Source organism: Trachypithecus francoisi, unplaced genomic scaffold, assembly GCF_009764315.1.
Source record: "Trachypithecus francoisi isolate TF-2019V2 unplaced genomic scaffold, Tfra_2.0 Lachesis_group1, whole genome shotgun sequence".
NCBI classification, from domain to species: domain Eukaryota; kingdom Metazoa; phylum Chordata; class Mammalia; order Primates; family Cercopithecidae; genus Trachypithecus; species Trachypithecus francoisi.
The window spans coordinates 97,223,382-97,235,673 of NW_022681454.1; the positions used below are offsets into that span (position 1 = coordinate 97,223,382).

The window sequence follows — 12,292 nt, forward strand, 5'->3', positions numbered from 1 at the left end:
CATTTTCCTTGATACTCCCCCATAACAGCTATTTAGCTAATCATAAACCAATTTTCAAAAGAAATTGTCATTCAAATAAATCTGATACTTTATAAATATGACATTTCCTAGATTGAAGTTGAAAACCTTTGCACTGGGCCAGAACTTCCTTTGTTTTGTAGCAGGCCTGATAAAATCCTGACCATTGCCTAACCTGCAATATGGGTATTAGTAGATTGATTTTGGAAGAGTCTCTTGACATCCCTGATGTCAAGAGATGTAGATATAAGGTGTCGCTATCTTGTACTGGCTGCTCTCAAGATCCTGACCTCAAGTGATCCTGACCTCAAGTGATCCTCTGATCCTCCTTTCTCAGCCTCCCTAAATGCTGGAATTATAGGCGTGAGCCACCATACCTGGCAAATTTTTATTAAGCACTTGCTATGTGCTAGCACTGTTTAGGCATGGTAAATAAAGCAGACAAAAATTATTTCCCTAGGGGAACTTACATTTAATGTGGAAGACAGTCCAAAAGCAAAATATGTATTATCTTACTGATAAGTGCGAAGGAAAAAAATAAAGTATAGAAGTGGGGATATGAAATGGGAAGGAGTGTTGAAATTTTAGGTAAGATAACCAGGGAAGATCTCATGCAGGTAACTTTTGAATAAACACATAAAGGAAGAAAGTAAAGATATGAGAAAGAAACGTTATATTTTTATAACAGAACAAGAAAGGAGAGGGGAAGGGAGGTAGCATCGTGTGTGCAAGGAGTAGGCAATATACCAGTCTGGAAGTAATTGACTTCTGCAAGTAACAATGAGTATTGGTTCTCACTATGGTTACAACACCAGTGCATTAGGACTCAGTACATCGTCTTCTGGAGGAGTAACAAAATGAATGTGTGACATGGCAGATGTGGGGGCAGTGAGGGGCCCTGAGGGTGGGGTCTGCATTGGTGTATTATGCGTTGATTTGTGTACCCCTCCCCGATTCTTTTTTTTTTTTAATTGACACAGGGTCTTGCTCTGTGGCCCAGGCTGGAGTGCAGTGGTGCAATCTCAGCTCACTGTTACCTCCGCCTCCCGGGTTCAAGCGATTCTCCTGCCTCAGCCTCCCAAGTAGCTGGGATTACAGGCACGTGCCACCACGCCCAGCTAATTTATTTATTTATTATTTTGTAGTAGAAATGGGGTTTCGCCATGTTGGCCAGGCTGGTCTCCAACTCCTCACCTTAAATGATCCGCCCGCCTTGGCCTCCCAAAGTGTTAGGATTACAGACGTTTGAGCCATTGTGCCTGACCCCGGCTAATTTTTTGTATTTTTAGTTAGGATTGGGGTTTCGTCATGTTGGCCAGGCTGGCCAGATTCGTATGTAGAAGTCCTAACCCCTAGTACCTTAGAAGTGACCTGATTTGGAAATAGGATCACTGCAGATATAATTAATGTTCACGAGGTTATACTGGAGGATGGTTCGCCCCTAATATGTTATGACTGCTGTTCTTATTAAAAAGGGAAATTTGAACACACAAGAACACTGGGAAAACAGCCATGTTCAGATTGGAATTTTGCTGCCACATACCAAGAAACTACCAGAAGCTACGAGAGAGGCCTGAACGAGATGCTTCCCTAGTGCCCTCAGAGGGAGCATAGCCCTGCCTACACCTTGATTTCAAACTTCTGGCCTCCAGAATTGTGAGATAATAATTTGTTGTTCTAAGCCACCCAATTTGTGGTATGTTACAGCATCCCTGGGGAACTAATGTAGTGTGATTATTTTGAGAGGCAAACAAGAAGAGCATCATCCTAAGAGAGTGAGATGCCTGATAGTCTCGTGCATCAGAAAAGTCCCATATAGTTGACTTTAGCAGTTAAATCGTATTTTCCTGTTTTACTAAACCTTTTTAATTATCGTTTCTTACTGTAGAAAAATCACATAAAACCTGCTCTTTGCTTAACAAATTACAGGGCCCCTTCAGATTTGTGTGCTCGAAATACCAGTCACCCAGCAGAAACTGATGTCTGTGACAATAGGTGACTAATTAAAAAACAAAAAAAAAGCCCTGTCTCAACATTGGATTGACCGAGTGAAAGTTGACAGCGGAAAGACACCTCGATTCAGCTATCTTTCTCCCACAGGTTGTACTGCTGACTGCACCCTCTCCCCTGAAGGACTGCGGTCGCTGCGCCTCGGAGAGCGACCAGATTCCGCACCCCACCCAGGAGGGGCCAGGGCAAGATTAGGGTTTCCTCCAGCCTCCTCTCCCAGGGCAGAGGACTGAAGCCAGCCCCGGCCTCACGCGCAGGCCAGGTCGGGAGGACGCCCTCAGTGGGAGCGCCCTCTCAGGTTCTCTCCGCGGCCGAGGTGGTGGTGGGAGCGGGCGGCAGCCCCGGGATCACAGGACCTCCGCCGGGTTAGCTTGGCTGTGCCGCCGCCAACCCAGCAGGACGCCTATTTTCAAGCCTGGGGAACGTAGTTCCTCCCGCTTTCACAGAGAGCAGGATGGAGCCCGACGGCACCCCGGTTAAAGGGCCTTTCCAGCACCCTCCGAGGAACGGAAGGCCGCGCTCCTCCGGGAGGGAGAACCACACACTCTTCAAGGAAATCCTGGGGCGGGCGCTCTCCTCGCTGCCGGGACCTGTGTTTCTAATCTCGCCACTGCTAGAGCAGCCTTAACTGTCCCAATGACACGCCTGCTATAGAGCACCCTCCCGGCGGCCGCTCCTCGGCCAGTTGCCCAGCGGGCGTCCTCAGGTGTCCCCAAGAGGCGCAGGCCTAGTCGCCTACACGTCCTCTCCAGCTTCGTGTCGAGGCGTCAGCTTTGGCTTCCCACTACCCCTCCCGGCTCTGCGGCGGCTCAGCCTCTTCTCCGGTTAATTCTGGCCTGTGCGGCCGGGTCGTCCCATAAAGAAGGCGGGCCCGGGTTCTGGGTGGGGGGTTGGTGGGTCAGGGTGGGAAAGCAAGGCAGCGGTGAGTCCTCTGCTAGCAGATCGGGCTCAATAGCCCCATTCGCTGCTTTCTCCGGGCCCACCCTCCGCCCCTCAGACGGCCGCCATGAAGATCCTCTGCCGCGGCTGCAGCCGGTCTGCAAACACACGCCCACCCGCACGCTTAGCCTTGCTGGCCACAGAGGGAGGGGTGGAAAAGGCACTGAGCATGCTCGGTGGAGAGGGCGGGGCGCTCTCGGGCCGCGAGTCGGGGCCGGCGCTCTTCAGGCAGGCTATCGCGCCTCCGCCGCCCGCTCGGAGCCGCGCCCGCCGCAGGCTGCGCCCGCCAGCCCCGCCCCGCCCCGCCCCGCCCCGCCCCCCGCCGCTCGTCCCCGCCGCGGCCGCGCCGCCTGCAGCAGCACCAGCTGCTCCTCCCCGGCGGCCGCCCCCCGTGGGTCCCTCCCTGGCTGCGGGAGAGACGGAGGTAGAGGGAGGACACAGAGCCGCGCCGCCCGCACCGGAGACCTTCGCCTCGCCCCGCCGGTTCCTCACCCTCGGGGAGCAACATGGGTAAGTCATCCTTCCTCCCCCGTCATCGCCTGACATTTTTTTCTTTCTCGGCGTGCTGCAGGGTGGGAAGCATTTCTCGCGCAAAGTTGCCGGATTTCTCCAGTCCCCGGGTGTGAGACGGTGGCTGTTCCTCCGGGGAGAGTCGGCGCACGCGGAACGCACGCCGGGTGCAGGGGCTGGGAGGGTCCCGAGCGCGGGCTGGGGTGGGGTCGGCCGCGGGCCGGACCGCCGCCCGGCTCCCCGGCACCTCGCAGTCTCGCCTCCCCTCCTCCATTCTTCCTGCCGGTGCCAGGGCACCACGGAGCCTGCCTCGCGGGCTCGCATCCGCGGCTCCATCCCCGTTTCTCCGGAGGCCGCCCGCTTCCTTTTCCCCCGCGGCTGCTGAGCTCGAGGCTCGGGTCCGACCACGACCACTTCGTGTAACTTCCTTCTCTGTCAGTGCGACCTTTCCCCGTCGTGGAGAGTCCTCATCCCGGGCGGGGAAGTGGAAGCAAGTAGTTTGTGAGGGAGATCTTACAACCTGCACGGAAATTATTTTCCAAGGGGGAGAGCGGACAGCCTCATAGGTTGAAAGGATGACTTGTCAGAGGCCACGAGGAACGTGAGGCAGGATAGAGCCGCTCGCTGTAGAATTAGTGCTGGGTGACTACAGTGTGCAATATTCCTGTACTCAGCCTATTTTTTGGATTCCTTCGTCTGTCTTCTGTAGCAGGAAACTGCGCCCTGTAACGTTGTTACCGAACTTACATGGTAGTTATTCTTTCCCAGCTTCCCCCTGTCTAATCTGCATAATCTGATTTTAGTTCTTTTGTATTTATAGTTAATCTGAAGATATTGGTTTGGATGAGATATTTAAGAGCAAATATGTTTTATAAAACGATGTATAAATTTAACCTAATTTTTTTACATCATCTATTGCTTAACTGTTACATTCAGTAATCACAGAAACGTCTGATGAATGCTGTCGTGTAATTAAGAGCTCAAAGTTTCTTTTAATAGTAGCGACTTGTACTAAGTTCCCCAGTTTGCTTCCACCCCTGTCTGTCATAATTTCCTCTTTTTAAAATTTGCTCCCTTGGCATCTGTCAACTGGGACTTTTCCCACCCCTTCTGTGCGAGTTATTTAAAGATTGAGATGAATGTGATCCTTTCATCTGTTAATACAGTGCTCAACACGTTCAGAGTTAGGTTGCGCAACTCAGAATCTTCAAGAAGTATCTAAACCTGGGAATGGTGTCCATAGAGTTTTCTGGAACAGCAAATACTTCAGGCTTTGATCCCGACCTTTGGCCATATATCTGGAAGAGGCCAGGGTTGATGGAGGAGGTGGTATGAATCAAAAAAGGTCTACAGCTCTGAATTTTATTTTCAGTTAAGTTTTTTTTTTTTTTTAATGTGAGTACTCTTGATATGCTGAACAAATTTCTGTAAAAATTGGGTGGGCCATTTATGCGTGTCTACTCTTTCTCTTAAAAAGAGAAAGTAGAATTTTAAATAGGTATTATATCAGATTATTGGACAAGCGTTGTATTTCCGTCACATACACACGTTTATGTATGTTTCCTTTGAACGTACATACACAGATAAATGTGTGTATGTTCAAAGGAAATACACGGTATGTCCAATAACCCTATCTGATATTGGACTGTAAGTTCAAGTTTGGCTTGAAGAATACATTTTCCTATGTTTCCACGTGAGCCTCAAACAAACCATTTAACATGGTAACTTACATGTTAAATCCGTACTTTTTCAGTGGAAAAAATCCAATTTCGTTACACTAGTGAATAAAAATACCTAAGAGATTAAATTATCTACTTAAATATCATCTTCAAAATCTTGAATGCTATTGCTTGATTTTTAAAAAGGGCCAAATAGAAACCTATCTCTCATTTTGAAGCCATCTCTGATACTCTTTGGTTAATCTCTCTCTCTTCATAAGCACTGTTTGTACCTTGTTAGAAGCTTTTTAGCACTTATATAATCTGCCATATAATGGAGTTGTTTATGTGTGTGTGCTGTGCATTTAATCATGAGTCCCAGAAGATGAAAAATGTCTTTTTTTGTGTGTGTTCCCCATAGTGCTTTTCAAATAGGAATTCAGTAAATCTTTGGCAAATTTAAAACCACCCATTATTTTCAACTTTTGCATCTGAAGATTTAGTCTCTGAACAAACATTTGGACTGGCACATATTACCTAGTTGGGGGATAAGCAGAAACAGAAAGGTATAATTGTACCATGCCTCCCAGTACACTGTAGGTAGGTTTTGAGTCAACCTCAGGCAATGGTAAGGCAGTTTCATGTATGATCAGTAAGTACATATGATAATTTAAAATTGAAACCTTGGGTAACAGTTTTATATCTGAGCCAAGGAAGTTAGTATTACAATTCATGTACCCATAAGAAGGTAGAAGGTATACTGGTTAATGATGAGGGGAGGGAGAAGTGCTTTTTAATTTGTCAAAAGAAATAAATAAGGTTGATTTTTAAAGATGTGCTCGGCTGGGCACGCACTTCGGGAGGCCGAGCAAGTGGATCACCTGAGGTCAGGAGTTGGAGACCAGCCCGACTAACTTGATGAAACCCTGTCTCTACTAAAAATACAAAAAAAAATTAGCCGGGCATGGTGACCGGCGCCTGTAATCCCAGCTGTGTGGGAGGCTGAGGCAGGAGAATCACTTGAACCCGGGAGGCGGAGGTTGCAGTGAGCCGAGATCATGCCATTGCACTCTAGCCTGGGCAACAAGAGCGAAACTCCGTCTCAGAAAAAAAAATATATATATATATATATTCTTATAGCAATAATTTCCTACACAAGAGAGTGAAAGAAAATTCCTGTATGACTTTATGGCCATAGCTACTATTTTATGTATATGTCATATTTCAGATTCAACATACGTTTAGTGTTTGTTGGATATCAACAGTGTGCAGTATACTGTACTACAGTGTACAATATGACACACAAATTATAATAGAAGTAAATGTATGAGTTATATAAAAGACTTTTACATATATTATAGATTCAGAGAATGGAGAGAACGTTTTAGAGAAATGGTGTTATTTGAACCAAAGGTGGATTAAACTTCTTAAAGGTAGAAATGAGACTCTTAATCAGAATGGAGTTGGTCTGGGGTTGGAGGAGAAATGACATAAATGAAGATAGAGAGATGGGAAACATTTTATGAGTTTCCAGAGTATGATTAAACAACATTGTTTGGCTAGAGCAAAAGCTAAGGAAATAGTGGGTAACAGACATGAAAAAGTAGTACAGTGATAGCTAATGACCAGACAGTGGAGGATCTAAAATGCCAAGCTGAAGAATTTTAACCTGACTTACCTGTTGAGAGACCGCTCAACTTTTTTATGCAGTTAAGTGATGGATCACATCTGTGGTATAGGCAGATTTGTCAGTTGAGTGCAGGATGGCTTGGATGAGAAACTAGAGAACACTTCAGAAGATTGTTGTTGGAGTTTGGACGAAAATGTTTAATGACTTGAACCAGGTTATGGCAATGGGAATAGAATATTGCAAATAAAGAATAGGATTTACTTGGCAACCCATTGAGTATAAAATGAAGAGTCACAGGTTTTAGCCTGGGTGATAATGAGGATACGAGACTTTCCTGATACATATTCAGTTAACAGGAAGAGGAAACATAGATACCCAATTTTGTACCTATTGAGTTAGACTATTTGATCTGTCCTTTAGTCTCTGCTCCTTGATGACAAGGACGTTGTCATATTGGGATTTGAATACATTTCTAACACTAGTGTCTGGCACATAGTAGCTATGTAGAAAAATTTGTTGACTGAAACTAGATAAAAAATAGTTAACAAACATTTATTTTAACTTTTGAGTGTACAATTTGAATTAGAGATCTGGAAGTTATCCACAAATATCCTGAGGTGATACTTGAAGTTACATCAGAGGATGAGAGTCAACAAAGAAAAAGAGGAAAATTGTCCCTGGTAAGAATCTTGAGGAATGGGGTTCCTTAAGTTTCCCGTAGTTAGGGATGAAGGAATGGTATGATTTCACACTGAAAAACACAGAAGAGTGAAAGACTAGAATTGGCATATGGTTGGTTTTAAGAAAGAGTGAATAGTCAATAAGGTCTGTTTTTTCAGAACAGTCAGGAGGATGGTAAGGACTGAGAACAGGCTCTAAGTGCTTTGGTTGGGATATTACCCAATATATTTTTCTAAAAAGCCACTTTAAGAGGTTTAGTAATATGGAGGTCAGCTGTAAAGGCTAGGTGAATAGTAAGTGGAAACAGTTCACTAGGTGTAGTCATGCTGTATTTCTCACCTTGTTTAAAGATCTGTGAGAACACATAGGTTTTTAAAAATGTTTTTAACTCACTCTGCTTGACATACTACATTTTAGAAAATATTTTAAAATTTTAAATGTATTTTAATTTACAAATATTAAAAAATTATTTTAATGTTCCATTTTACATGGACTGATGTGCTGTTTTCTTGTCTAAGAATAATTTTTAATTTCACCATAGTGCCTCACATTTCTTTGACATTTCATTTTTAATGTCTTTGTGACTTAGTATAGTACAATTTTTATTTTTATAATGTCTGTCATGCAGAGTGAGTCTAGAATGATTTTATAATTTTGTACAGCATTTTGCCTAAGTGATACTCTTTACTGATGAATGGTTTTATCACTTTTACTCTTAGACTTTGTGAATTTGAGACTTCTTTAGATTATAGGTATACTTCTAATTATATTTTTAATTCCTAGAGTTGTATTTTTCTCTGTAGATATGTATCAAACTTATAGTCATTTTATTTTGCCTGTATTTCCAAGTCCAGGAATGGTTTTCATAGCTAAATAATAAATACTAATTTTGCCTGATCTTTGCAAGTCTAGGCAGGGTGATAAAATATTTTTGAAAGCTAGTAATTACTAAAGTTTGTGATTTCAAAAAAGCATAGATGCTAGATTGGTAAATTTAAAAATGTTTCTTCAGTTGGCATTATATCTGTTTTGTATATGTCTTTTTTCATATGAGAGAAGGGTTGAATTCACTATCCTTGGTAGTCATATTCTGAAGTCTGTACTACTACTATTTAAAAAGTTGAAATAGCCTTAATTTGTTTTAAGAACCAAAGTGATTTTGCTTTCATAGTGGAATCTTGGAATTTCTAGGTGACTTTGGGGAAATTGGATGTTTTCAGAAATTCCTGATTGAACCTGAGATTGAACATACCATTTCTGGAGTTATTGGTGGCACTGACAACAGCCATCAGAATTACCTAAATTTTAATATCCAGTCGTGAACATCAGGAGGAATGAAGGAGGAAGATCCAGTCCTTTGGGAACCTGATGTAATTTTATATAGCCAAATGTTTGGATAACTGATGGGGAAAAAGTTTAATTTAAAATACATGTTGATGTTGAGTTCAGTTTGCCAGTATTTTGTTGAGGATTTTCCTATTTATGTTTATTAAGGATATTAGCTTGTAATTTCTTTTCTTGTAGTATCGTTGTCTGACTTTGGTATCAGGGTCATGCTGGCCTCATTAAATGAGTTTGGAAGTATTTCCCTTTCTTCATTGTTTGGAAAGAGTTTGAGGAGGATTGGTATTAGTTCTTTTTTTAAAAATAATTTCAACTTTTAGTTTAGCTTCAGAAGGTAGATGTGCAGGCTTGTTACATGGGCATATTACTTGACAATTTAGAGTATGAATAATCCCATCACCCAGGTACTGTGCATAGTACCCAATGGGTAGTTTTTCAGCCCTTACCTCCCTCCATTTGTCCCTCTCTAGTAGTCCCCAGTGTCTGTTGTTCTCATCTTTATGTCCATATATACACCCAGTGCTTAGCTTCCACTTATAAATGAGAACATGTGGTATTTGGGTTTCTTGTTTCCATGTTAATTTGCTTAGGATAGTGGCCTCCAGCTCCATCCATGTTGCTGCAAAGGACATGATTTCATTCTTTTTTGTGGGTGCATAGTATTCCATGGTATATATATGCCACATTTTCTTTATCCAATCCACTATTGATAGGCACCTGGGTTGATTTCATGTCTTTGTTGTTGTGAATAGTGCTGCGATGAAGATCCAAGAGCATGTGTCTTTTTGGTAGCATGATTTATTTTCCTCTGCAAATATACCCAGTAATGGGATTGCTGGGTCAAATGGTAGTTCTGTTTTAAGTTCGCCGAGAAGTCTCCAAATTGCATTCCACAGTGTCTGAACTAATTTGTATTTCCACTAACAGTGTAAAAACATTCTCTTTTCTCCACAGCCTTACAGCAACTGTTTTTTGTTTTTTGTTCTGGTTTTTTTTTTTTTTTTTTTTTTTGCTTTTTGATAATAGCCATTCTGACTGGTGTGAAATGGTATCTCATTGTGGTTCGATTTGCAGTCTCATCTCATTAAGAGGATCATACATCATGATCAAGTGGGATTTATCCCTGGGTTGCAAGAATGGTTGAACATACACAAATCAATAAATGTGATACACCACATTAACAGAATGAAGAACAAAAATCATATGATATCTCAGTTGATGCAGAAAAAGCATTTGACAAAATTCAACCTACTTTCATTTTCAAAACTCTCAACAAATTTGGTGTAGAATGAATATGCCTAAACATAGTAAAGGTCATATATGACAAGCCCATAGCTAACATCACACTTAGTGGTGAAAATCTGAAAGATTTATCTCAGTTTGAGAAAAAAAACAAGAATGCCCACTCTTGCCACTGCTATACTAGAAGTCCTAGCAGAGCAAATAGACAAGAAAAAGGAAAAAAAAAAAAACATTCAAATTGGAGAGTAAAATGATCTGTTTATAGATAGCATGATCTTATACATAGAAAGCCTTAAAGACTCCTTGAAAGACAAAAACTATTAGACCTAATAAATGAATTCAGTAAAGTTTCAGGATACAGAATCAGCATAGAAAAATCAGAAGCATTTCTGTACACTAACAGCAAACTGTCTGAGGATGTAATCAAGAAAACCATCCTATTTACAGTAGCTACAAAAATATAAAACATTTAGGAGTAAATTTAACCAAAAAAGTGAAAGATCTCTACACTGAAAACCGTAAGACATTGATACATTTGAAGAATTAAATAAACATATCCCATATTCATAAATTGAAAGAATTAATATTGTTACAATGTTCATATTACTGAAAGTGATATGCAGATTCAATGTAATCCTTATCAAAATTCCAATGAAACTTTTCACAGAAATAGCAAAACAATTCTAAAATTTGTATGGAGCCACAAAATATCTGAATAGCCAAAATAATCTTGAGCAAGAAGAACAAGGACCGAGGCATCACACTACCTGATTCAAGTCATGTTACAAAGCTATAGTGATCAAAACAGTATGGTACTGGCATAAAAGCAGACACATAGATCAATGGAACAGAGTAGAGAGGCCAGAAATAAACCCAAGGATTTACAGTCAATTGATCTTAAAAAAAAAAAAAAAAAAAAAGCCAAGGAAACACAGTGGGGACAGGACAATCTCTTCAATAAACACTGTTGTCAAAACTAGATATCCACATACTGAAGAATGACATTGGATCCTTATTCACCCCGTATACAAAAATCAACTCGGCCGGGCGCGGTGGCTCAAGCCTGTAATCCCAGCACTTTGGGAGGCCGAGACGGGCGGATCACGAGGTCAGGAGATCGAGACCATCCTGGCGAACACTGTGAAACCCCGTCTCTACTAAAAAATACAAAAAACTAGCCGGGCGAGGTGGCGGGCGTCTGTAGTCCCAGCTACTCGGGAGGCTGAGGCAGGAGAATGGAGTGAACCCGGGAGGCGGAGCTTGCAGTGAGCTGAGATCCGGCCACTGCACTCCAGCCCCGGCGACAGAGCAAGACTCCGCCTCAAAAAAAAAAAAAAAAAAAACAAAAAAAAAAAACAAAAAAAAAAAAAACAAAAATCAACTCAAAATTGGTCAGAAATTTAAACAAAAGATTTGAATTTGAAAAGCATAAGATGCCCACAAAAAAATACTGGAGAAAAGCTCCATATTGGTGTTGGCAATGATTTTTTGTTTATGGCACCAGAAGCACAGGCAACAAAAGCAAAAATATACAAGTGGGACTTCATCAAATTAGTAAGTTTCTCTATAGCAAAGGAAACAATCAACAAAATGAAAAGGCAGCTTACGTAATGAGGGGAAATATTTGCAAGCCATATATCCGATTAGGGGTTAACATGTAAAAATAATCAGGAACTCATACAACTCAATAGCTGAAATAAAATAAAAATAGAGGTTGAGGATCCCTAATCCAAAATCTGAAATGCTCCAAAATCTGAAACTTTTTGAATGCTGATGTGACACTCAAAGGAAATGCACATTGCAGCATTTGGATTTTTGGTTTCAGATTTTTCGATTAGGGATGTTAAACCAGTTAGTATCATGCACATGTTCCAAAATCTGAATGATTTCAAAATCTGAAACACTAATGGTCTAAAGCATTTTGCGTTAGGGATGCTGAACCTGTATTTACCTAGATGTAAATAATAAATGAAGATATTAGGATAGGTTATTGTCTCAGTCCATTTTGTGCTGCTATAACAGAATGCTGGAGGCTGGGTAATTTATAAAGAATAGAAATTTTGTCTCAGAGTTCTGGAGTCTGGGAACTACAAGATCAAAGTGCCCACAGGTTTGGTCTTTGATTTCAAGATGACGCCTAGTTGCTGTGTCCTCCAAAGAGGAGAAACCTTGTGCCCTCACCCAACAGAAAAGCAAAAGAGAAAATCCATTCTGGTAAGCTCTTTTTATGATGCCATTAATCTATTTATGAGGGCAGAGC

At 41.9% G+C, this 12,292-nt stretch overlaps 1 protein-coding gene across 9 annotated transcripts in view; it reads left to right on the top strand.

Annotated features, from left to right (window-relative positions):
- The first annotated feature begins 3,283 nt into the window (after positions 1-3,283).
- Positions 3,284-12,292, top strand: part of RAP1GDS1 (Rap1 GTPase-GDP dissociation stimulator 1) — a 172,901-nt gene continuing 163,892 nt past the window's right edge. For 7 of the 9 annotated variants that reach the window (XR_004438055.1, XM_033214865.1, XM_033214858.1 and 4 more), the window contains exon 1: positions 3,291-3,477. Coding sequence is in view for 6 of the 9 variants with exons in the window: in XM_033214858.1 (XP_033070749.1) it covers positions 3,474-3,477 (4 nt within the window). In the remaining 3 variants the exon portion in view is untranslated. Of the gene's footprint in view, positions 3,478-12,292 lie in introns of all 9 variants that reach the window. The other 2 variants (XM_033214859.1, XM_033214863.1) reach the window with 1 other exon arrangement.